Source organism: Palaemon carinicauda, chromosome 15, assembly GCF_036898095.1.
Source record: "Palaemon carinicauda isolate YSFRI2023 chromosome 15, ASM3689809v2, whole genome shotgun sequence".
In the NCBI taxonomy this organism is placed as follows: domain Eukaryota; kingdom Metazoa; phylum Arthropoda; class Malacostraca; order Decapoda; family Palaemonidae; genus Palaemon; species Palaemon carinicauda.
This window is the reverse complement of record NC_090739.1, coordinates 37,985,468-38,007,774: the sequence shown is the minus strand read 5'-3', so window position 1 is coordinate 38,007,774 and position 22,307 is coordinate 37,985,468. Positions and strand designations below refer to the sequence as shown.

The 22,307-nt window shown below is 45.7% G+C and overlaps 1 protein-coding gene across 1 annotated transcript in view; it reads right to left on the bottom strand.

Moving 5' to 3' along the window:
- LOC137654564 (ERI1 exoribonuclease 2-like) overlaps positions 1-22,307 on the bottom strand; it is a 139,515-nt gene that overhangs the window by 64,446 nt on the left and 52,762 nt on the right. Inside the window, exon 4 of the mRNA XM_068388304.1 lies at positions 3,476-3,676. Coding sequence (XP_068244405.1) covers positions 3,476-3,676 — 201 coding nt within the window. The remainder of the gene's footprint in view (positions 1-3,475; positions 3,677-22,307) is intronic.

Genomic DNA, 22,307 nt, shown 5'->3' with positions numbered 1-22,307 from the left:
ATAGACTTCACATGAGTGCCACATGCCCTAGGGCATGATGTGTTTTTCTTTGAAAAAGACTGACGTTCCTCCGGAACTTGTGTTTCTAAAAGTGAAATTTCTTTCAGATTCAAGATTGAAGTCTTTTATTTTCTATGTACATTATTCTTATTATTGTAAATTAACTTTACACCTTTTATTGCAATTGTTATTACTATAATCTGCAATCTATGAAATAAAATGTCTATTTTATTACATGTGCGTCTCTCTCCGCTCCTATTATTATTATGAAATACATGATTGTCATAGTTTCATTTACCCCTTTCCTTTGGAATGAGAAGAATAATATAAATTTACCTGTATTATATACTCACTCATGCTGTGTAATATTCCTACTTGAATACTTACCTTCGTCCTGCCTTCGAGACCAGATTGATCTCTCCTCCATGGAGTGTAGTGATTAATTATCACTTGTTTATACTTGAGAATATTCCTACCCGAATATTAACCTTCTGTCTTGTCTCCGAGTCCTGCACGAACTCTCCGCAGGGTGAGTAGCCCTTCAATGATCACTTCAGATTTTGGTATGATCCACCGGGACTTCTCTGCCAGGGGGCCAGGAAGCTGGATCCCCACGGAAACTCTAACGAGGACACATTACATACCTCTATTCGGAGCCCTTGGCACTTACTTAAAAAGGGGAAATTTTCCACGATACATTAATTCTCTGGTACACTTCCATCAGGACGTCATGGCTTGAGCCCAAAAAACGGATTTTGAGCGAAGCGAAAAATCTATTTTTGGGTGAGATAGCCATGACGTCCTGATGGACCCTCCCGTCTATTCTAGTCCAGCCTTTCAGGCCCCGCCCTGTCCTGCTGTATCATGGAGATTAGCAAGGAGCTGGCCTCAGGATGAGGACGGACGTGACGTCATTTAACAATGGCGCCCGTTTGTTTACGTTTCGAGTACCAAAAGCAGCCACGGACGAGTGTAACTGTGGAACGGCTCCCCAGTTATTCTCCACCTTTCCATATCGAAGTGTTAACTCTATATGGGGTGCAGATAGCTATGTGGCGTGTTAATACATACGTCCCCTGTTGATATACGATATCCTAGAGGGAAACCTTTAGGGTACTCGCACCAGAAGTTAGAATTCTGTGAATATCCCTGTAGTTAAATATACCCAAGTAAGCTACTGAAGGAACCTTCCATCAGGACGTCATGGCTATCTCACCCAAAAATAGATTTTTCGCTTTGCTCAAAATCTGTTATATATATATATATATATATATATATATATATATATATATATATATATATATATATATAAATATATATAAATATATATATATATATATATAGATATATATATATATATATGTATATATATATATAAATATATATATGTATATATATATATATATATATATATATATATATATATATATATATATATATATATATATATATATATATATATATAGATATATATATATATGTGTGTACATATTATCCACACACACACACACACACACATATATATATATATATATATATATATATATATATATATATATATATGTATATATATATATATATATATATATATATATATATATATATATATATATACATATATATACATACATAATATACATATACTGTATTTATATATGTACGCATGTATGTATGTATGTATGAATATATATATCTATATATATACAGTATATATTTATATATATATACAGTATATATATATATATATATATATATATATATATATATATATATATATATATATATATATATATATATATATATATATATATATGTATGTATGTATGTATGTATGTATGTACGTATGTATGTGTGTGTGTATGTATATATATATGTATATATATATATATATATATATATATATATATATATATATATATATATATATATATATATATATATATATATATATATATATATAAGCATACATACATATAGGGAAATATTACTCATAGAGTTAGGACAGCAAGGCAAAAGAAAGTTCATAAAATTCGTAGCAGGTCGAAGTAATATTGAGAATAAGAAATAGATGACAGAAATTTAGATTCGAACTGGGGGAGTAATTTCCCCAAGTTCGAGAGCCCTATTGTCCGTCACAATGCTTCAACATGGATATGATATTCCTTGCTGAAGCACGATGACTTCGTCAAGGCATTTTATCATTAAGAGGGACACCAAGCCTTTACCCCACATAAGGACCAGTCTCATCCTACCACCTGCCCCTGACAGCTGAGAGAGCCCGCTAGAAAATTCTTCTTGCCTGGAATGTACCTCGTTGACAGCGCCACAGCAAAGGTATTAGGACACCGTCCCTTCCTGCTTGTTGACGTAGGCCACTATGGTAGCGTTGTCACTCGTTAAGGCTACCACTGTTGGAAAGACTGCAGAGCTAAAAGAGCAGCTTGCATTTCCAGCAGGTTGATATGCAGGGTCCTTTTGTATCAAGAGCACGGTCCTGAGGCAATCTTGTTCCTCAGGCGTACACCCCACCCCACCTTTGATGTGTCTGTGAACAGGAACATCTAGAGGTGGATAGTTGAATGGAACTCCCCTGGTGAGATTTTTGTCGTTGAGCTACTACTAGAGCTCACCCACTACCTCCTGTTCCACTAGAACCTGAAGGCAAGGAGGATCGGAGACTGCTGACCAGTGTCGCTTCAGACACCAAGGTCCAGGTCCTTATGAGGGTAGTTAACAGATACATCAAGAGAACTTTGGGTGAAAGGCAGGGGGGTTACTTAATCCTGTCATGCTCAAAGAATCCCTGAGGGAAGGGCAAGGGTCTTATTCTACAACTTTTCTTCTCCAATGGACACCACCTCAAAGAGCACGTAGCAGCCTTAGACCACAAAGAAGGTAGAAAAGAGCCTGAGAGCTTCTTGGACATTAGTTTGGGAATACAGAAAACCAATTCCAAAGAATCCCTCTTTGAATTCTTCTGCTTATTGGCAAACTCAGCCCACTGCACTAGAGGCCACTCTCTACACTTGGGACAGGGAGCTAGAAGTGCATACCAACACATTTCTTTATTGTCAAAATTAACCAATCACACTGGAAATAGAGAAAGAAGTTATTAGCCAAGCTTAGTCACACCAAGAGTATGTCTGTACACCTTGGTGGCTGAAGTCACAGTGGTTACTCAGTAAACTGACCAGCAGGGGGAAGAAGGTGCTTCCCCTGTACTTGTCTATAACTACCGAACCTCACTATATAGAGCTCCCAGAAATCATACCCCTATTAAAGGAAGAGGGTTTGTACTGTATCCGTGCATGGACAAACAAAATTCAATTTGGTGGGGATGAAAATAAAAAGATAGATGTAAAGAAAGGGGACATCTCACTAACTTACCTTAATAAACTACTTCTAAACAATGATTTTAACTTCAGTAGCAAGAGAATATAAAAGAGCAATCATTAGTGTTAAACCAAAAACTCACCTGTTAAATTTTTGCAAAACTCCGAGAGGATTGGCTGCTCCACGGGCATCACATAATGATGAAACTCCGACAAGATCTCTCCCGTTGCGATATGCAAGAGCACTGCTGGGAATTCTATGATCTCTTGCCGACCCATACGTGGTCCATTTTCCCAACAGGTGGACTCAAAGTCTAAAACAACTAGGAATTCGAAGTCTTGGGCTGAAAGACAGATGATCGTTAGGTATCACTTCGTAATTTCAACAAGCCATATGTGACGTACAGTTCCCTAGATAAGAGCTTTCAAATCTAGGAATCTGTTTATAATGGCTGAAATTCTTTTTTAATAAATGCTAAGAAGAATACAAATCAATTAAATCATAGAAGTATTTTATTATGTTGAAAGAGCTGTAGATATTCTTGATAAAAAGATTAGTTAAATTATTCATGGTAACATGACAAATTCGTAGGTAATTTGTATTTTTCCTAACTATACAAACCTTAGCTATTTAATATGGGTAATTACTTTCGGCGTAGCTGAAAGGACGAGCCATTAAAATTTTAACGAGGGTTTACTACCCCACCAATAGTTAGCGGGGGGTAGGGAGGGTAGCTTGCTACCCCACCACCCCCCTCACACACACCTGTGCTGACCTCATTTTGCTTAGAGGTAGGACTTCAAGGGGGATAGGGCTGGCGGGCAAGTTTGATTAAATAGCTAAGGTTTGTATAGTTAGGAAAAATACAAATTACCTACGAATTTGTCATTTGTTCCGTAACTGAAATACAAACCACGCTATTTAATAGGGGTGACTTAACCCTTAGGAAGGGTGGTAAGTCCCAGCCAGTACTGGCTTTTGGCTTTGCAAGGGGACTCAGTATCTGAGTGTGTCAGCACTCAACAATAAAGAGTCCCTGCACCTCGCTAGCACCTTGCTGCGCAAGGGCTGCGGCCTACGTAAGCTGTGTGTGAAGGTTTGAAGAGTGACTCGTCAGAGGAAGTTGACCTGTAGTCCTTTAGATGGAAACTTTAGGCTAGGACTCTCCCAATACCACCTCGTCAGGGTATGGGAACGTGACAGGATTAGCTTAATACTAGGAACACAAGGAGACATGGTTTACTTGCAGTGGTTTGAGGTCAGCTGTGCAGAGAACCCAGGATGCTGCTTTCCCCAAGAGAGGGGAGGATGAAGAAAAGAATAAGGGCCAGTCAAACCTTTTCATTCATGCAGACTAAAACCGGGTAACAATAATCTCAACCTTCTGCTACTTGTCCATTAAGGAGCCTGGGGTTTTAAACCAGCTGTTGTGCAGCCACCACAGGGCTGATAAAGAACGTATCGAGCCTCCTGTGGGTCACGTCTTGCAGGTAGTGGGCTGTGAAGGTCGTCTGACGCTTCCACACCCGTTTGTAGAACCTGTGTCACTGAGAAGTTCTTTTTAAAGGCCAGGGACGTAGCTACGCCCCTGACATCATGTGCTCTAGGGCGACGTGATGGAGGAGAGTCAGGATTCAGGGACAGATGGATTACCCTACGAATCCATGCTGAGATAGTATTCTTGGTAACCCTCCTCTATGTTCTCCCAGTGCTCACAAAAAATGCCTGCACTTGGGGATGAACTGCAGCTGTTCTTTTGAAATATAGCCTCAGACTCCTTACTGGGCATAGTAGGAGATGGTCTGGGTCATCTATTACAGAACGAAGACTCAAGATCTGGAAAGAGTCGAACCGAGGGTCCGGCACTCCCGGATTCTGAGTCTTAGCAATAAACTCAGGGACGAATATGAACGTTACCTCCCCCTATCCCCTTGAATGGGCGATGTCATACGAGAGACCACGAAGTTCACTGACTCGCTTGGCCGAGGCCAAAGCTAGTAGGAACACCGTCTTCCATGTCAGGTGGCGATCTGAAGCCTGGCATAATGGTTCGTAGGGAGGTCTCTTAAGAGACCTGAGAACTCGGACCACGTTCCATGGAGGAGGTCTCACTTCCGACTGAGGGAAGGTAAGTTCATAACTTCATATGAGTAGGGAAAGTTCCAGCGAAGAAGAAATGTCCACTACTTTGAGCCTGAAGGCTAGACTTAAGGCCGAGCAATAGCGTTTCACTGCTGAGACTGAAAGGCGCATTTCTTCTCGCAAATACACGAAGAACTCCGCTATTGCTGGAATAGTGGCATCGAGTGGAGAGATACCCCTTCCACGACACCAACCACAGAAAACTCACCACTTTGCCTGGTAGACCCCTGCGGATGACCTTCGCAGGTGTCCAGACATCCTGTTCGCAACCTGTTGCGAAAATCCTCTCTCCGCAAGGAGATGCTGGATAGTCTCCAGATGTGAAGTCGAAGCGAAGCTACAGCTTTGTGAAAGATGTTGGCGTGTGGTTGTTTGAGTAGCTCGTGTCGTGGAGGGAGTTCTCTCAGAAGTTCTGTTAGGAGTTGCAGAAGGTCTGGAAACCATTCGCGTGATGCCATAGCGGAGCTATAAGGGTCATCGAGAGATTGACCGATATTCTGGTCTTGTTGAGTACCCTCCTCATCAGACAGAATGGGGGAAAGGGGTTTACGTCGATGTTGTCCCACCGTTGTTGGAAGGCATCTTGCCAGAGTGCCTTGGTATCCGGGACTGGGGAGCAGTACAGCGGGAGCTTGAAGTTCAGCGCTGTAGCGAACAGATCCACAGTCGGGGAACCCCACAAAGTCAGGACTTCGTTGGCTACTAGATGATCCAAAGACCACTCGGTACTCACTATCTGAGACGCTCTGCTCAGACTGTCGGCGAGCACATTCCTCTTGCCTGGAATGAAGCGAGCCGATAGTGGAATCGAGTGGACTTCGGTCCATCTCAGTACAGTATCTCTACTGCGAGATGGGATAGCTGCTCTGAAAAGGTACCTCCTTGCTTGTTGATGTAAGCCACTACTGTGGTGTTGTCGCTCATCACCACCACAGAGTGACCAGCCAGGTAACGTTGGAACTGTTGAAGGGCCAGGAATACGGCCTTCATTTCTATCATATTTATATGGAGGCACTTTTCTGATTCTGACCACAGGACTGAGGTTCTGTGGTGCAGAACGTGGGGCCCCCCCACCCTTTCTTTGAGGCGTCCGAAAACAGCATCAAATCCTGGGGGAGGACGAGAAGATCCACTCCCCTTCGTAGGTGCTCGTCTGTCACCCACCACTGAAGATCCGTCCGTTTCGCAGGACCCATAGGGATCATGACGTCTGAGGAATCGTGACCTTGATTCTACCAGGACTTGAGTCGCCATTGCAGAGATCTCATTCTGAGGCGACCGTTGGGAACTAGACGGGCCAAAGATGAGAGGTGACCGAGGAGACGTAACCACGATTGGACTGGGAGCTCTTCTCGTCTGAGGAAAGGACTCACGACCCTCCTCAGCCTTGCTATTCTGTCGTCTGATGGGAAGGCTTTGTGGAGATTGGTGTCTATGATCATGCCTAGATACTGTATACCAGTCTTTGAGTAGGAAGCAGAGAAGACTTCTCGAGATTTACCATGATCCCCAGATCTTGGCAAAGTCCCAGAAGTTTGTCTTGGTGTCGAAGAAGGGCTGACTCCCGAGTCTGCTAGGATCAGCCAGTCGTCCAGATAACGGAGGAGACGGATGCCGTTCCTGTGTGCCCACGATGATATTAGGGTGAACACTCTGGTGAAAACCTGAGGTGCTGTGGAGAGACCGAAACACAGCACCTTGAACTGATAGATCTAGCTGTCTAGGCTGAATCTTAAGTACTTCCTTGAAGACAGATGGACTGGGATCTGGAAGTACACGTCCTTCAGGTCCAATGTACACATGAAGTCTTGCGGTCTCACTGCAAGTCTGACCGTGTCTGCCGTCTCCATGCTGAACGGGGTCTGCTTGACATACCTGTTCAGAGCTGAGAGGACGATGACTGGTCTCCAGCCTCCAGACGCCTTCTTTACAAGAAAGAGTCGACTGAAGAAGCCTGGGTACCCGTCGACGACCTCTTGGAGAGCGCCCTTCTTCAACATAGTCTCGACTTCTGCCCGAAGGGCTTGCCCCCTTGCCGACCCCATGGTAAGGGAGCTCAACGACACTGGATTCGCTGTCAGGGGAGGTAGTGATGTTGGTAACGGGACGCGATATCCTTGACTGATTACGGAAATCGTCCAGGAATTGGCCCCGAGTTGTTGCCACCTGTTTGCGCAACTTTGGAGGCATCCCCCCACTGGTGGACATGCAGGGAGACTGCTAATCCTAGCGTTTACGGCTTCGGCCACTCCCTCTACGATTCTTTCCTCCCCTGGAGGACTTTTTGCCTTTCTTGTCCTTAACAGGAAAGAGCTTCGACACCGTTGTCTTCGCTGCAGCTGCCGGTTTCGTGGTCTTGATAGGACGTGGTTGCTGGGTTGCTGGAGGTTTATAGGGCTTTGATGTTAAAGCCCAATGTAGGAGAGTCCTGGTTGGACTTTCTCCACCTCTCAGCCGCCTGCTCCACGTCCTTAGGCTCAAACAAATTCTTCCCCAAGATGGAAGAATGTCTGAGCCTGCTGATCTCGGTACTGGGGACCTTCTGGTGGAATCTCTCAGACACCGCATCTCGACGCTTCAAGATGGTATTAGCCCACAAGTTCGAGACTTGGTGGGCTAGAAACTCGATGGTACGAGTGCCTGAAAGTAGAAAGGTCTCCATGGCCTTCCTGGTACTCTCTTTGGACAAGTCCTCAGATTGTAACAGGATGCCCAGAGACCCTAGCCAGATGTCCAGGCACGAAGTTGCCTGCATGGCACACTTCGCCACCTTTTCCTGGTCAAGGATCTCCGTAGCCGAGAATGACTCTTGCCGGTTGGAGAATCTCTCTAGAGGGACTCCCCTGTTAAGCTCTTCCAAAGAGTGGTGTAAGGGAAGAGCTAAACAAGTCTCCTCCATGATGTCAAAGTACCTCCTCTGATGGACACGAGGAGGCGGGAGGAGTTTGTTACCGGTGCTGGATCGGCTGGAGGAGGCAAGCTCGGAGAGCTGGCCTTCGACCTTATCTCTGGCACTCTTAACCCCTTGGGACCAGGGCAAAGCCGCGCTGGCCTTAGAGGGTTTTTGAGTACCAAAGACTCGGTCCAAGACCGTGTCCTTGCCCTCACGAGGGGGAATCTCTGGATCCGCGAACCCATTGAGATTCCTCATAAGGGTCAGAACCTGCCAGAATGCATGCTCTGACTCCTACAGCTCTACTCCTGAAAGGCTGGCAGCGAAGTCTCCAGTCCCCAAAGGCTCTTCTTGGGGGGACTCGTGGACGTTCTCCGTGGGCTTGGCTGGCTCTGGTCTACTCCTTGAGGACGACTTCGGTAAAGTCTTGGAGTCCTTCGACTCCCTCCTGGGAGGGATGCAGGACTCCAACAGTGATGGTGGGAGGTTCTTCTTCACCCCTACCCGAGAAGACTTCTCTGCGCGAGGTGGGGTTTCCCTCATTGGTGCGATGGGAGAACGCTTCACCTCACGTGAGACCCCTGAGGACGGGAAATCTTCGTCCGAAGGAGAGGGAGAGAAAGTCTGGGCGGGGGAGGCCTTCCTCAAAGACTTCCGAGGAGTCAGCTTCGCCCTTGGAGAAGTTACCACGTCAGCTACTCCTCTCTTCCTCTTCAGGGGAGTCGAAGCTGGCACTGATTTGTGGCCCAGCTCAGAGAGAACAGGCTTAAAAGCCTGCATGACCGCTCTGTCAAGGGACCCAAACCAGGGCTGCCGACTGACAGCTGCGCTGTCAGACACTCCGTCTGGAGGGAAGGGGATCGTTTGATCCCTAGGAGGAGTTACCAAAGTAGGGTCTGCCTGAAAGGAAGAAGAAGGAGAAAAGTCCCTGGACCTATCCGGAGTTCTCCCTTCCTCCGGCGAGCGCGCTGTTCTGCGCTTGGGAGGGGGGGGAACGCGATGACGATGACCTGGCTGCGCGGCGTCCTGCAGCTTCGTGCGTGGGATCGCGCTGGCGCTCGCGCGATAGAATTTTGCCTGGATCACGCGCGAGCGATTGTTCACGCGCGCGTGCGAGGGCGATGGCGAGGGCATGCGTGAGCGCGCGGGCAAGTGATGGCGTGCAGGCGAGGGGGCGAGGGCGCGAGGGCGCGCGGGCGAGCGATGACGCGCAGGCGATGGCGCGCAGGCGAGGGCGTGCGGGCGAGCGATGGCGCGCAGGGGCGCGTTCCGGAAATTGCAGAGGGCGCACAGCAGGCTGAATGAGCGCGTTGGAGAGCGCTGGCGAGCAGGGGAAGAGGTTATCTTCCCCTTTGCGCCCAGATCAGAAGATTGTGGGCACGCAGGCGATCGCTGGCGCGTAGGCAAGCGCTGGCGCATAGGCGAGCGCTGGCGCGTAGGCGAGCGCTGGTGCGTAGGCGAGCACTGGCGCGCATAGCGAGCATCAGGATGAGGGCGCGCAGTAGTGCGCTGGCGAACCGGTGAGCGTTGGCGCACAGGTGAGAGCAGGTAAGCGCTAGCACGCAAGTGAGCGCTGGAGCACTATAACAGGATCAACAGCAGCTAGCGAGCGCTGGCTCGCAGGTGGACAATGGTGAGCAGGGGATACCTGGTGTGTAAGGGACTTAAGACACATTTTTGTGAAAAGGTCCCTTGTGCCCCGAAGGGACCGTTGCCCGTTTAAAAACAGGGTAAGTAGGCGCCCACAAAAGATTAGTAAAGGCTGTCAAAGAAGGCGAGGGTGACAGCAGACACGTCCGACTACCACCCGAGCCGAGAGCAAAGTGAACTCAGCACAGGTGTGTGTGAGGGAGGGGGGGGGGATAGCAAGCTACCCTCCCTACCCCCCGCTAACTAGCGGTGGGGTAGTAAACCCTCATTAAAATTCTAATGGCTCGTCATTTCAGGTACGCCGAAAGTAATTACCCATATCAAATAACGTGGTTTGTATTTCAGTTACGGAACAAAAGATCTGTTAGTGGAAAATCACTAATTTTTAAAGTAATTTGTAATTTTCCTAGCTAAACAAACCTGAGTTCTTTAAGTAGGGAATATGTTTTCAGCACGAGATGGATGACAGTTAAATAGTTTTAATATGAAGTTAAGTTACAGGTAGGAGCAATTGCGCAAAGCCCTGCCCCCTTACCTGTCAAAGTCTTTTCACTTATGACCTTTCAACTCAGGACTGAGAGGGCTGATTGAAGAGGGAAGTATAACCTAAAGAACTCAAGTTTGTGTAGCTAGGAAAAATACAACTCCATTTTAAAATTTGTTATTTATTCCAAGGCAAAATAGGTAGAGAGACTTAGTGCTAGGTGAGACGGAAGTCACCCTGGAACCGAATTGGTAGGTTCTTTTTCTTCCCTGAAAACATTGATCAACCTGATTCCCTACAAGAGCAAACCATCTCCAGCAACCTCCTATCAGTTTATCATTAGGGTGAATAGGCTTATAAGGACTGGCCTGTCCAAGAAGATTGGTACATGGTCAAAGGAGGAATTCCTTCCCCTGAAAGGGACAGCAGTCTGGAATAATATACCTGACAAATGATGACCAATGGCTTGTTACATATTACACTATCCTCCACCTTGTTTAGGGAGGATGGAGGAGAACTTCTCTAGGTTCTAAAAAATGGAGCTCAGAAGTGTAGATTACCAGCATCAAGTCAGATTTAGCGAATAACACGTCTCCCACTTTGTCCCACAAGAGAGGGACAGAATGAATGGAGAAGAGTCAGTCTTTTCACCTCCATTCCAGACTTACATCTACATGTTACTATAGATACCACTTGCTACACCACTACTTAAGCAGCCACTACTAGACCAAGCGAAAAGGTGTCAATGCACTTGTGGTTACTCCTGCGTGGTCTGGTGCAAGCACAATCTTTCTTGGTTCTGCCCATGATAAGGAAGTTGCCAACACTCTGATCTGGGGTGTCAGGTCTTCTTAAGAGGGCACTGCAGAGCCCTCTTAGGGCACAAAATAAATTTGGAAGTAATTTGTGTTCTTCCTAAGTATACAAACCTCAGTCTTTTATATGGGATAGAATATCAGTGAAGCTGGAGTACATGGCACTTGAACTTTTATAACAAGGTGTAAACAGGTGGCAAGTAGTTACCAGCCAGAAGTGGGAAAGCCTCATCCTCTTGCTTGCTCACTGAGCACTCACTTTGATTTCAGTCAGAATTTTCTAGGAGGTAGGTGATGGCGAGAAAGTGACTAAAAGACTCAGGTTTGTACAGTTAGAAAAATTACAAATTTGAAAGCAATTTGTATTTTTCTAACAATACAAACCTTGAGCTATTTATAGGGATTATACTTTCAGCAAAACTGGAAGACTAGCCATAAGACTTTTAGCGAGGTGTAACTACCTTACTGCTTGTTAGTGGAGTAACCGGCTACACAGCTTGCACACATACCTGTGTTGTCTCATCACTTTATATTGGAGGCAGCACTTATCGGAACAATTTGTATAAATAGCTCTAGGTTTGTATCGTTAGGAAAATTACGAACTACTTTCAAATTTGTCATTTGTTCTGACACTAAATAGAAACCCTTTTGCTATTTAAAGACATGACTCACCCATTGGGAGGGTGGAAGACCAAAGCAACTGACAAGTATTTAACAAGGGATTTTCCTGTACGTGCCCCGCATATAACAGGGAGAAACCCTGACACTACGTTAAATTTGTGCAAAGCATGGTTAGCATCCTGAGCAATCTGTGTGATACTAGCATTGTGACTAGTCTGGGTAATAATTCACAGAAACAAAGGAATCTTTGAATCAACCATAGACGTTATCCAATACCACCTCACCAGGGGGTATTAGGAGGTAATAAGTATACTGTATACTTTACTTTACTTTAAGAACTGCTTATCTGGTCCTGTACAGCAAGGGAACCCTACTCTCTACAGGACCTCCGCGGTTATTTTATGATATTCATTTGGGAGCATTTAACATTTCACATTGCATATTGCTCACTTACTGTTAGATCATCACTATCAAAGCACTCGCTGAATAAGAGTCTTCATTTTCCCTCTCAAAGCCTAATATCTTCAATTATTAGAATTTCTCGTGGGAGCTTATTGTATAATCTCGGGGCTGTAAATCTAAAGGCTCTAGAGCCTCTACAGTACACATGAATCTAGGTTCTAATAGTTTGAAACCATTTGTAACTATTCTTCTGTCAGGACGATTTGTTGACTGCACAATATGTAGCAATTCTCTTAGATATTTTGGACGACTGGTTCTGATAGCTTAGTGGATTATTGTACATATTTTAAACTCAACTCCCGCTTCAATTGGCAGCCAATGAAGATCAATTAGTATAGGAGTGATCCTTTCTCTAGGTGGGACACCTTTTGTCAGTCTTGCTGCTCTATCGTTTTGTAATTTCTTAAGTAGATTGTAGTAGATGGAGTTACAGTAGTCAATTCTGGTAATTATACAGCTTATCACAAGTTTCTTCACAGAATATTCATCCAGGTATTTTTTTATAAAAGCAATATTTCTTAGATGAGAACCAGCAGATTTTACTACATTATTTATCTGGGCATTGAGAGACAAGTTGCAATCAAGAAATACACCATGATATCGGCACTGAGTCATTATTTATGTACATTTAAATATCACCCAAGCTTCTCATGTTGTTTCTCTTTCCCACCACCATAAACTCAGTTTTGTTCTCATATAATTTTAGTTGCTTAATTGTAATCCATCCTCTAACTCTATCAAGGATTTGGTTTAGAGTTTCAGTAGTGTCATCTATTTCATTTATGGATTAGTAAAATTGTGTATTATCCGCAAATAGTTTGAACTTCACACTATGCCTTTGTAGTATTTTCGATAGATCAATAGTATAGATGCAGAATAAGATTGGGCCAAGTATACTACCCTGAGGTACCCCTCTGTTTAGGGGTTCATATGATGAATGAGAGCTTCCAATTTGCACAGTAATTTCTGCCAACCAAGTACAGTAGTCTTTCAGGTATTCAAAATGTTCATCTTCAACGCCGATGGACCTTAGATCATTTAGTAGCAGTTCATGCACAACTGTATCAAAAGCAGCAATAAGATTAAGTAATATTAAAATATCACACTTATTTTCCTCCATCATTTCCAGCATATCATTTATAACAGAACAGATAGCTGACTTCGTAGAGTATAGTTAACTGTAAGTGGACTGCTTGTCTGGCAAAGCTTCTATTACTTCTAAGTGTCTGGCTAGTTGTTTAAGAATTACATATTCTAGCACTTTAGAAACAAAGGATGGCTACAAAATAGGTCTATATGAGCTTAATTTCTGGTAGTCCAGAGATTTTTTTCAGAACTGGTGTGACTACTGTATAGTCATTTTCTCAGATTTGGGAAACTTACATTCATCAATGCTTACATTTGCTATTCGCATAATTATTTGGCTAGACTAGAAAAAGTTTCTTTCTCCAATTACTTCAGATATTGGCATAGGATCAATGGTGCAATTGGTTTTCTTTGCTCTCTTAATAATCCTGGTGATATCATCTTGTGTTATGTTGTTAAATCTAGTAAACTTTATCTGTGTATCTGGTTTATCATTAATCTGATGTTGAATATTTACAAATGTCCTGGTTATATTTTCAATTTTGTTTTTAAAAGAATACTAGAAAATCATTTGCTAGTTCCAGGTGGTTTTTCTTTTTTTAAAATTCCCATTATACCATTTACGAGACATATAATTGATTTACATCTGTTGCTGCTTCGCAGATCTTTCTCTTATAGTATTTGCTTTTTTTCCTTCTTAGTAAGTACAGTAGTTGTATTGACACATTGAAGTTATATATTCTACCCATGTACTTTCCATTTTGAATGGATTCCACTTTTTTCATTGTCTTTTTTCCCTTTTTTCACTAGTCTCTCTATCAAACCAAGGAGATTGGTCTTTAACAGTTATAGTCCTTCCTATCAGTGGAAACATGGTGATATTCACTGGTCTTTTAAAAGAGAGAGAGAGAGAGAGAGAGAGAGAGAGAGAGAGAGAGAGAGAGAGAGAGAGAGAGGGAGAGAGAGAGGAGAGAGAGAGAGAGAGAGAGAGAGAGTGTTTATCATTCATTTATATGGATATGGATATCAAATAAATCAGTCCAGATGTAAAGGATACAAACTGGAATTGAAAAGATACAACACCACTCAATGTGGCAATTTCTTTACATACAAAATAGCAAACACTTGGAATAGACTTCCAGCGGATGTAGTAAACAGTAACACGGTAAACGAATTCAAGAATAAGTTAGACAAGATCATATGAACTCTAAATGCTTAAACTAAATCGCTCTATAAAAGAGCAAATGGAGTCTCTGCAGATGAACTAAAAAGTCTTTGAGGCATCCAAAATCCTTGTAATATATTCTCTCTCTCTCTCTCTCTCTCTCTCTCTCTCTCTCTCTCTCTCTCTCTCTCTCTCTCTCTCCTCTCTCTCTCTCTCTCTCTCTCTCTCTCTCTCTCTCTCTCTCTCATGTGAAGGAGAAACAGCTGCATCGCTCGTCAGAATTCCCTCAGGAGTGTGACGAGAGCTCCTGGGAGGCTCCAAGATGGGAACTGGGCGAGGTGAAGCAGCAGGAGGATGGACGCGTCAAACTTGTCGACGGTGAGCAATATGTTCATCACGTTTCGAGGGGCTAGAGAAAGGCATGGGTGAGACCAGATGCCTTCTCACGTTCACGCGTGGCGGAGACCACTATGGGGAGGATCTAACCCACAAACAGAAAAGGTGTTCCTCGAGAGAGTCAGGAACAGGCCTCGGACTTTGGCCCCCCTTTCGTTGACTGAACAAACTCAGAACAAAGGGGAGCGCCGTCATTAGTATGCTGAGCTGGAACTGCGGCGAGCGAAATACTCGGAAAAGCTACAGATGGAACTGGGTAGACTACAACGGGCACTGTTGCTAGAGACTCCTCTGGTACAAAAATTTTGGAGCCTCTAGGAAGATAGATCAAGGTCAACCACTGAAGAAGCCGGTGTGCGCTTCCTCACCGCTCCAAACTTCAACAGCTAAAGCAGACCTTCCTTTGACAGAGCACCAGCAATACCAAAGGAAGGCCACACCTGCAAAAGATCGTCAACAGAAAGAGACTTGGCCCCGGGAAGAGCGGCACCGCTTCGCTAGGGGAAGCGTTGGTGTCCTTCAAGGCTAAGTGTTGTTGGGGGGTTAAAGGGTCAATGCTCCTACTTGACCGATCCCCTGGGGAGAACGATCGAGAAGGAGCTCCTGGCAGAGATTTAGGAGTGGAAGATGGAAGTCAAGGTTTCTTTGACTTCGAGGACGACCCCAAAGGAGATGAATCCCTCTTAGACTTCTTCCGCCTCCTACTCAACCTCTCCCACTAGGAGGATGACTGCTCCCTGCACTCCTTATAGGTGTCGTCCTGAGAACAAGGTCGTCCTCAGCAGTTCGGACACAGAGAATGAGGGTCTGTCTCAACTGGAGACATGACGGTACTGCACTTGCACCCCTCAGGTCCAGGAGACGTTCGCAGGACGACCTGGAAGAAACACTCACAATCTGTAAAGAAAGAAAAGGAAAATTAATCTAATGGCCTGTCAATATGGGCGGTAGAGCGAGACGAACGTTCACTCTCAACTGAGCCAAAAGCAAAGGTGACGAGATAACTCCGGTGTGTGTGCACGTGTGTGAGCGGGGTAGCCTGTACTAACCCATACCCCTACCCGCTAACTGGTGGTGAGGTAGTTACACCTCGCTAAAAGTCTTATGGTTAGTCTTCCAGCTTCGTCGAAAGTATATTCCCTAATAATGAGAGACAGGGTTTGTACGTATTTAGTAATGGTACAGTGTTTGATTAAGGACCCATTGGTACGTCTGTACTAAATGCAGCAGAAAACAAGAGTGAAGACTTTGATAGGTAAGGGGGCAGGGCTTCTTGCCCTCACTACCATTTGTCCCTTAACAGATTGTTACAACAATTTAACAACCGTCCAGCTTGTACTGAAAACATACAGTATTCTCTAACTAAAGGACGATGGTTTGTATTTTGTGTAGGAACAAACAAAGGTTATGAGATGAAAGCCTAAAACCATTAGGTTAGATTTCCAAACATGACAAATTCGTACATAATTTTTATTTTTCCTAACTATACAAACCTTAGCTATTTAAAGTGGGTAATTACTTTCGGCGTAGCTGAAAGGACGAGCCATAAAAATTCAACGAAGGATTACTACCCCACCGCTAGTTAGCGGGGGGTAGGGAGGGTAGCTTGCTACCCGCCCCCCTCACACACCTGTGCTTGAGCTCACTTTGCTTAGAGGTAAGACTTCATGGGGGACAGGGCTGGTGGGCAAGTTTGATTAAATAGCTAAGGTTTGTATAGTTAGGAAAAATACAAATTACCTACGAATTTGTCATTTGTTCCGTAACTGGAATACAAACCACGCTATTTAAAGTGGGTGACTTAACCCTTAGGAAGGGTGGAACAAGTCCCAGCCATACTGGCTTTTGGCTTTGTCCGGGGATTCATTATCTGAGTGTGTCAGCACTCAACAATAAAGAGTCCCTGCACCTCGCTCGCACCTTGCTATGCAAGGGCTGCGGCCTACGTAAGCTGTGTGTGAAGGAAAAAAGTGTGACTCGTCCTAGGAAGTTGACCTGAAGTTCTTTAGATGGAAACTTTAGGCTAGGACTCTCCCAATACCACCTCGTAAGGGTATGGGGACGTGACAGTATTAACTTAATACTAGGAACACAAGGGAACATGGTTTACCTGCAGTGGTTTGAGGTCAGCTGGGCAGAGAACCCATGATGCTGCTTTCCCCAAGAGAGGGGAGGATGAAGAAAAGAATAAGGGCCAGATATACCTTTTCATTCATGCAGACTAAAACCAGGTAACAATGCCCTCAACCTTCTGCTACTTGTCCACTAAGGAGCCTGAGGTTTAAACCAGCTGTTGTGCAGCCACCACAGGGCCGATAGAGAACGTATTGAGCCTCCTGTGGGTCACGTCTTGCAGGTAGTGGGCTATGAAGGTCGTTTGACGCTTCCACACCCCTGCTTGTAGAACCTGCGTCACTGAGAAGTTTTTCTTGAAGAGCAGGAAGGTAGCTACTCCCCTGACATCATGAGCTCTAGGACGACGTGATGGAGGAGAGTCAGGATTCAGGGACAGATGGATTGCCTTTCGAATCCATGCTGAGATGGTGTTCTTGGTAACCCTCCTCTTCGATCTCCCAGTGCTGACAAACAAAGCCCGCACTTGGGGACGAACTGCAGCTGTTCTCTTCAGGTATAGCCTCAGACTCCTTACTGGGCACAGTAGGAGATGGTCTGGATCATCTGTTACGGAATGAAGACTCGAAATCTGGAAGGAGTCGAAGCGAGGGTCCGGCACTCCCGGATTCTGAGTCTTAGCAATAAACTCAGGGACGAAGCTGAACGTTACCTCCCCCCATCCCCTTGAATGGGCGATGCCATACGAGAGACCATGAAGTTCGCTAACTCGCTTGGCTGACGCCAAAGCTAGTAGGAACACCGTCCTCCAAGTCAGGTGGTGATCTGAAGCCTGGCGTAATGGTTCGTAGGGAGGTCTCTTAAGAGACCTGAGAACTCGAACATCGTTCCATGGAGGAGGTCTCACTTCCGACTGAAGGCAGGTAAGTTCATAACTACGTATGAGTAGGAAAAGTTCTAGCGAAGAAGAAATGTCCACTACTTTGAGCCTGAAGGCTAGACTTAAGGCTGAGCGATAGCCTTTCACTGCCGAGACTGAAAGGCGCATTTCTTCTCGCAAATACACGAAGAACTCCGCTATTGCTGGAATAGTGGCATCGAGTGGAGAGATACCCCTTCCACGACACCAACCACAGAAAACTCTCCACTTCGCCTGGTAGACCCCTGCGGATGACTTTCGCAGGTGTCCAGACATCCTTTCCGCAACTTGTTGCGAAAATCCTCTCTCTGCGAGGAGATGCTGGATAGTCTCCAGGCGTGAAGCCGTAGCGAAGCTACGGCTTTGTGAAAGATGTTGGCGTGTGGTTGTTTGAGTAGCTCGTGTCGTGGAGGGAGTTCTCTCGGAGGCTCCGTAAGGAGTTGCATAAGGTCCGGGAACCATTCCGTGTGATGCCACAGCAGAGCTATGAGAGTCATCGAGAGGTTAACCGATAGTCTGGTCTTGTTGAGTACCCTCCTCATCAGACAAAACGGGGGAAAAGCGTATACGTCGATGTTGTCCCACCGCTGTTGGAAAGCATCTTGCCAGAGAGCCTTGGGGTCCGGGACTGGGGAACAGTACAGCGGCAGTTTGAAGTTCAACGCTGTCGCGAACAGATCCACAATCGGGGAACCCCACAAAGTCAAGATTTTGTTGGCTACTTGACGATACAAAGACCACTCGGTACTCACTATCTGAGACGCTCTGCTCAGACTGTCGGCGAGCACATTCCTTTAGCCCGGAATGAAGCGAGCCGATAGTGGAATCGAGTGGACTTTGGTCCATCTCAGTATCTCTACTGCAAGATGGGATAGCTGTTCTGAAAAGGTACCTCCTTACTTGTTGATGTAAGCCACTACTGTGGTGTTGTCGGTCATCACCACCACAGAGTGACCCGCCAGGTGCTGTTGGAACTGTTGAAGGGCCAGAAAAACGGCCTTCATTTCTAGGACGACGGGGTCGGAGTAGCACTCACCGGTACTGCTCTCCACCTTGAATGAGTCTGGACAGAGATAGTCTCCCTCCCAGGGCTGCGGGCATTAGCTGTGTTCTGGACAGGTGATCTGCTTATCCAACCAACTGTTGGCCGGAAATGTATTATGATGGCAACATCATAACCCCTGGTCTGTCAAGGAAAGTTACAGCAATTCCTGGCATCCTTGAACTGAAAGACAGAAAAGCCTCAGTTTTAGTCAAGGGTTCATCTGAAGAAACTGCCAAGATCAAGAAGGGCGATCTCTTGGGGAAGGTGTTCACCATAGCAATGGTGGATGCTCCTCTATCCTGCCTGATAGCACAGGAGTGTTACCTGACTCCTGAACCGAGCGTATTGGAAGAGATAGACAATCTGTCTATCTCCGACAAACTGGACTCTTCTCAGAAGGGCCAGTTTTGTCAAATGCTTCGACGTCATCTTTCAGTCATCAGTACTGGTGATGATGATGTGGGAGAGTGCTCAAGCACACCAATACGCATCCACCTGTATGACGAGACGTCCATTTATCAGAGAGTTCGACGGTTTGCCAAACCCGTCGCTGACGCCATCGAGGAACAGTGCAAGGAGTTGCATGAACTGGGTATTATTGAACCCAGCATCTCTCCTTGGTCTTCAACCATTGTTCCAGTCCGGAAAAAGGACAATAGTATACGGTTGTGTGTGGACTACCGTAGACTGAATAAGGTGACTGTATCTGATAAGTTCCCAATGCCTAACATGGCCGATTCCGTATTTGGACTTCAAGGAGTCAAATACTTTACAACCCTTGACCTGGTTCGTGGATACTACCAGTTACCGTTGGCAAAGGACAGTAAGGAATACACGGCTTTCTCTACCGCCTTTGGACACTGGCAGTTCAGACGCTTATCGTTTGGACTGAAAAATGCACCTGCAGTGTTCCAGAGAGAAATGCAGAGTATTCTCCAAGAGTTCCCGAAAGCCAAGGTGGTTGTCTACATTGACGACATCTTGATACTTGGGTCTTCTTTCGAGGAACACCTGAAATTGGTAGAACGAGTTTTGGCTACTCTCCAGAAGCACGGACTCAAGATAAAACTCGGTAAGTGTTCTTGGGTTCAAGCCGAGGTCCAGTATCTTGGTCATCTGGTTGGACGTTCTGGTATGCGTAAGCTACCAGAATACATCCAGAAAGTGGAAGACTTCCCTAAACCGACCACTGTGCGTGAGCTACGGGGATTCCTGGGACTGGTCAACTTCCAACGGAAGTTTATCCCCATGTGCTCACAGATAGCCAAACCATTATCTGCGAAGACTGGAGGACGAAAATCTCAAGGAATTTGGAAACTGAAGTGGACTGCAGAAATGGACAGTGCCTTTGTGCGCTTGAAGGAACTGATCAAAGAGGACATTATGTTGTCATACCCTGACTACTCCGCTGATGCTAAACCCTTGGAGTTGTTTGTTGATGCTTCGGGTGAGGGTGCTGGTGCTTGTCTGTGCCAGGAGTCCTTGGAGCATCCAGGGGAGCGTCGGGTGATAGCGTACGACTCCATGACTTTCCTTGACTGCGAGACCCGTTACTATACCATTGAGCGTGAGTTGGCTGCTCTGCGATGGGGAGTGAAAACCTTCAGGGCCTTCCTCTATGGTCAGTTCTTCGTGATCCATTCTGATCACCGTCCCCTGATGTACCTTCATGACATGAAGATGGTGGACAGTCGTCTAGCACGGACACTGGAGGACCTGTCTGAATTTAACTTTATTGTTAATTACTGTCCAGGTGATCAGAATGCCGCAGCTGACTGGTTATCCCGCTGGCCCGCATTAACTGACTGTCTGTTTGCTACTGAACCCAGCACACCCAAGTTGCCTACTGGACTGGCCTTGTATAAGGAGCTTCGTGGTGGTCCAGATTCTCTCATCGAATCCTTGGAGCTAGTCGTGAACTGCTGGACAGAGGGGTCAGGTGTCGCACCCGACTCTCCGCTGAGGGGAGCCAAGCTCCGGGATGCCTTAGTTCAGCAGTTTCTGAAAGACGCCAGTCGACTAGGCTTCAAACTGGACAAGACCAGCAGGAACAGGATCAAGGCAATGAGATTTTCAGGTACAGTCCCAGCTCTGGAGTTGCTATTGGCAGCATCAAAGTTATTGAACCTGGAAATCTGGGTCCATTGGGGTCCCACTTGTCCCGTAGTCTATCGTGATCCATCCGTGACTGAGCCTCAGTGTGTGCATCTTCAGTGTCTGTCTGGAGTGCATTTTAACCCTCTGATCGAGCTCCGCAATTACGTCCCTCCAACTGACGTGATTCTGGGCCATAAGGCGGAGGTAAAATCTTGTGTTCCTGACGCTGAGGGCTTGATCACTGATGATCAGGAAGTGCCGGAGGATTGTCCTGTAGTCCAGTACGTGACAGAAAAGGCACCTCGTCAGTCCAGTTGTACCCATGTGTCTCAACACTTGGCAGTAGGGATAGTAATGATGCAGGAGACCTTATTTTGTGCTCTTGTTGATACAGGAGCACAGGTTTGTCTAGTGAGTGAGTCTGTACTGAGCCAACTTGGCATAGAGTACCAGGTACTGTCAGGAGAACAGCTAGAGGGGTTGACTGGTTCCTGCACCAGCATTCTAGGCTACGTCCAATTAGAGGTGAAGTGTCCTTCTGGGTGGAGGCTACCGCTGTTTAACTATGCGGTGGTAGCTGCCAAAGACATTAACTTTTGTTTTGTTCTTGGTAGGAATATACTGGACGCAGCCTACCTGACACTGGATTCACCCCGAGAACAGTTGGTGTATGCCCACACTACTGTTCTTCAGTTGTCTCCCAAGGTACTCTCAGTCTCCTCCCTGCATGCCGAGACCACTGTTATGAAGGTAACTGATCCTGAATCTGATCAGGGAGTGTTCTCCGGAAATGCTCTTCTGTCCTTTAGTCAGGTGTCCAAGATCCAAGGAGATCATCGACAGATTCAATCTGTCATTAAGATGATCTACTCCGGGGTTCCTGCATCTCGAGTTCCACGCTCCTGTCTACCCTTTAGGAGATGTTGGTCGAACCTGGAAGTTCACCAAGGTTTGCTAGTGAAGCGGAACCCAGACGGCTCAGTAGTCCCAGTAGTCACCTTCAATGTCCTGATTGACCTAGTTGCCGAGACACACCTCCAGAATGCTCACTGAGGGATCGGAAAAATGATTGCAATGCTGCGTCGACTCATCTGGCACAGATCTTTGATTAATGTAATCAGAGATA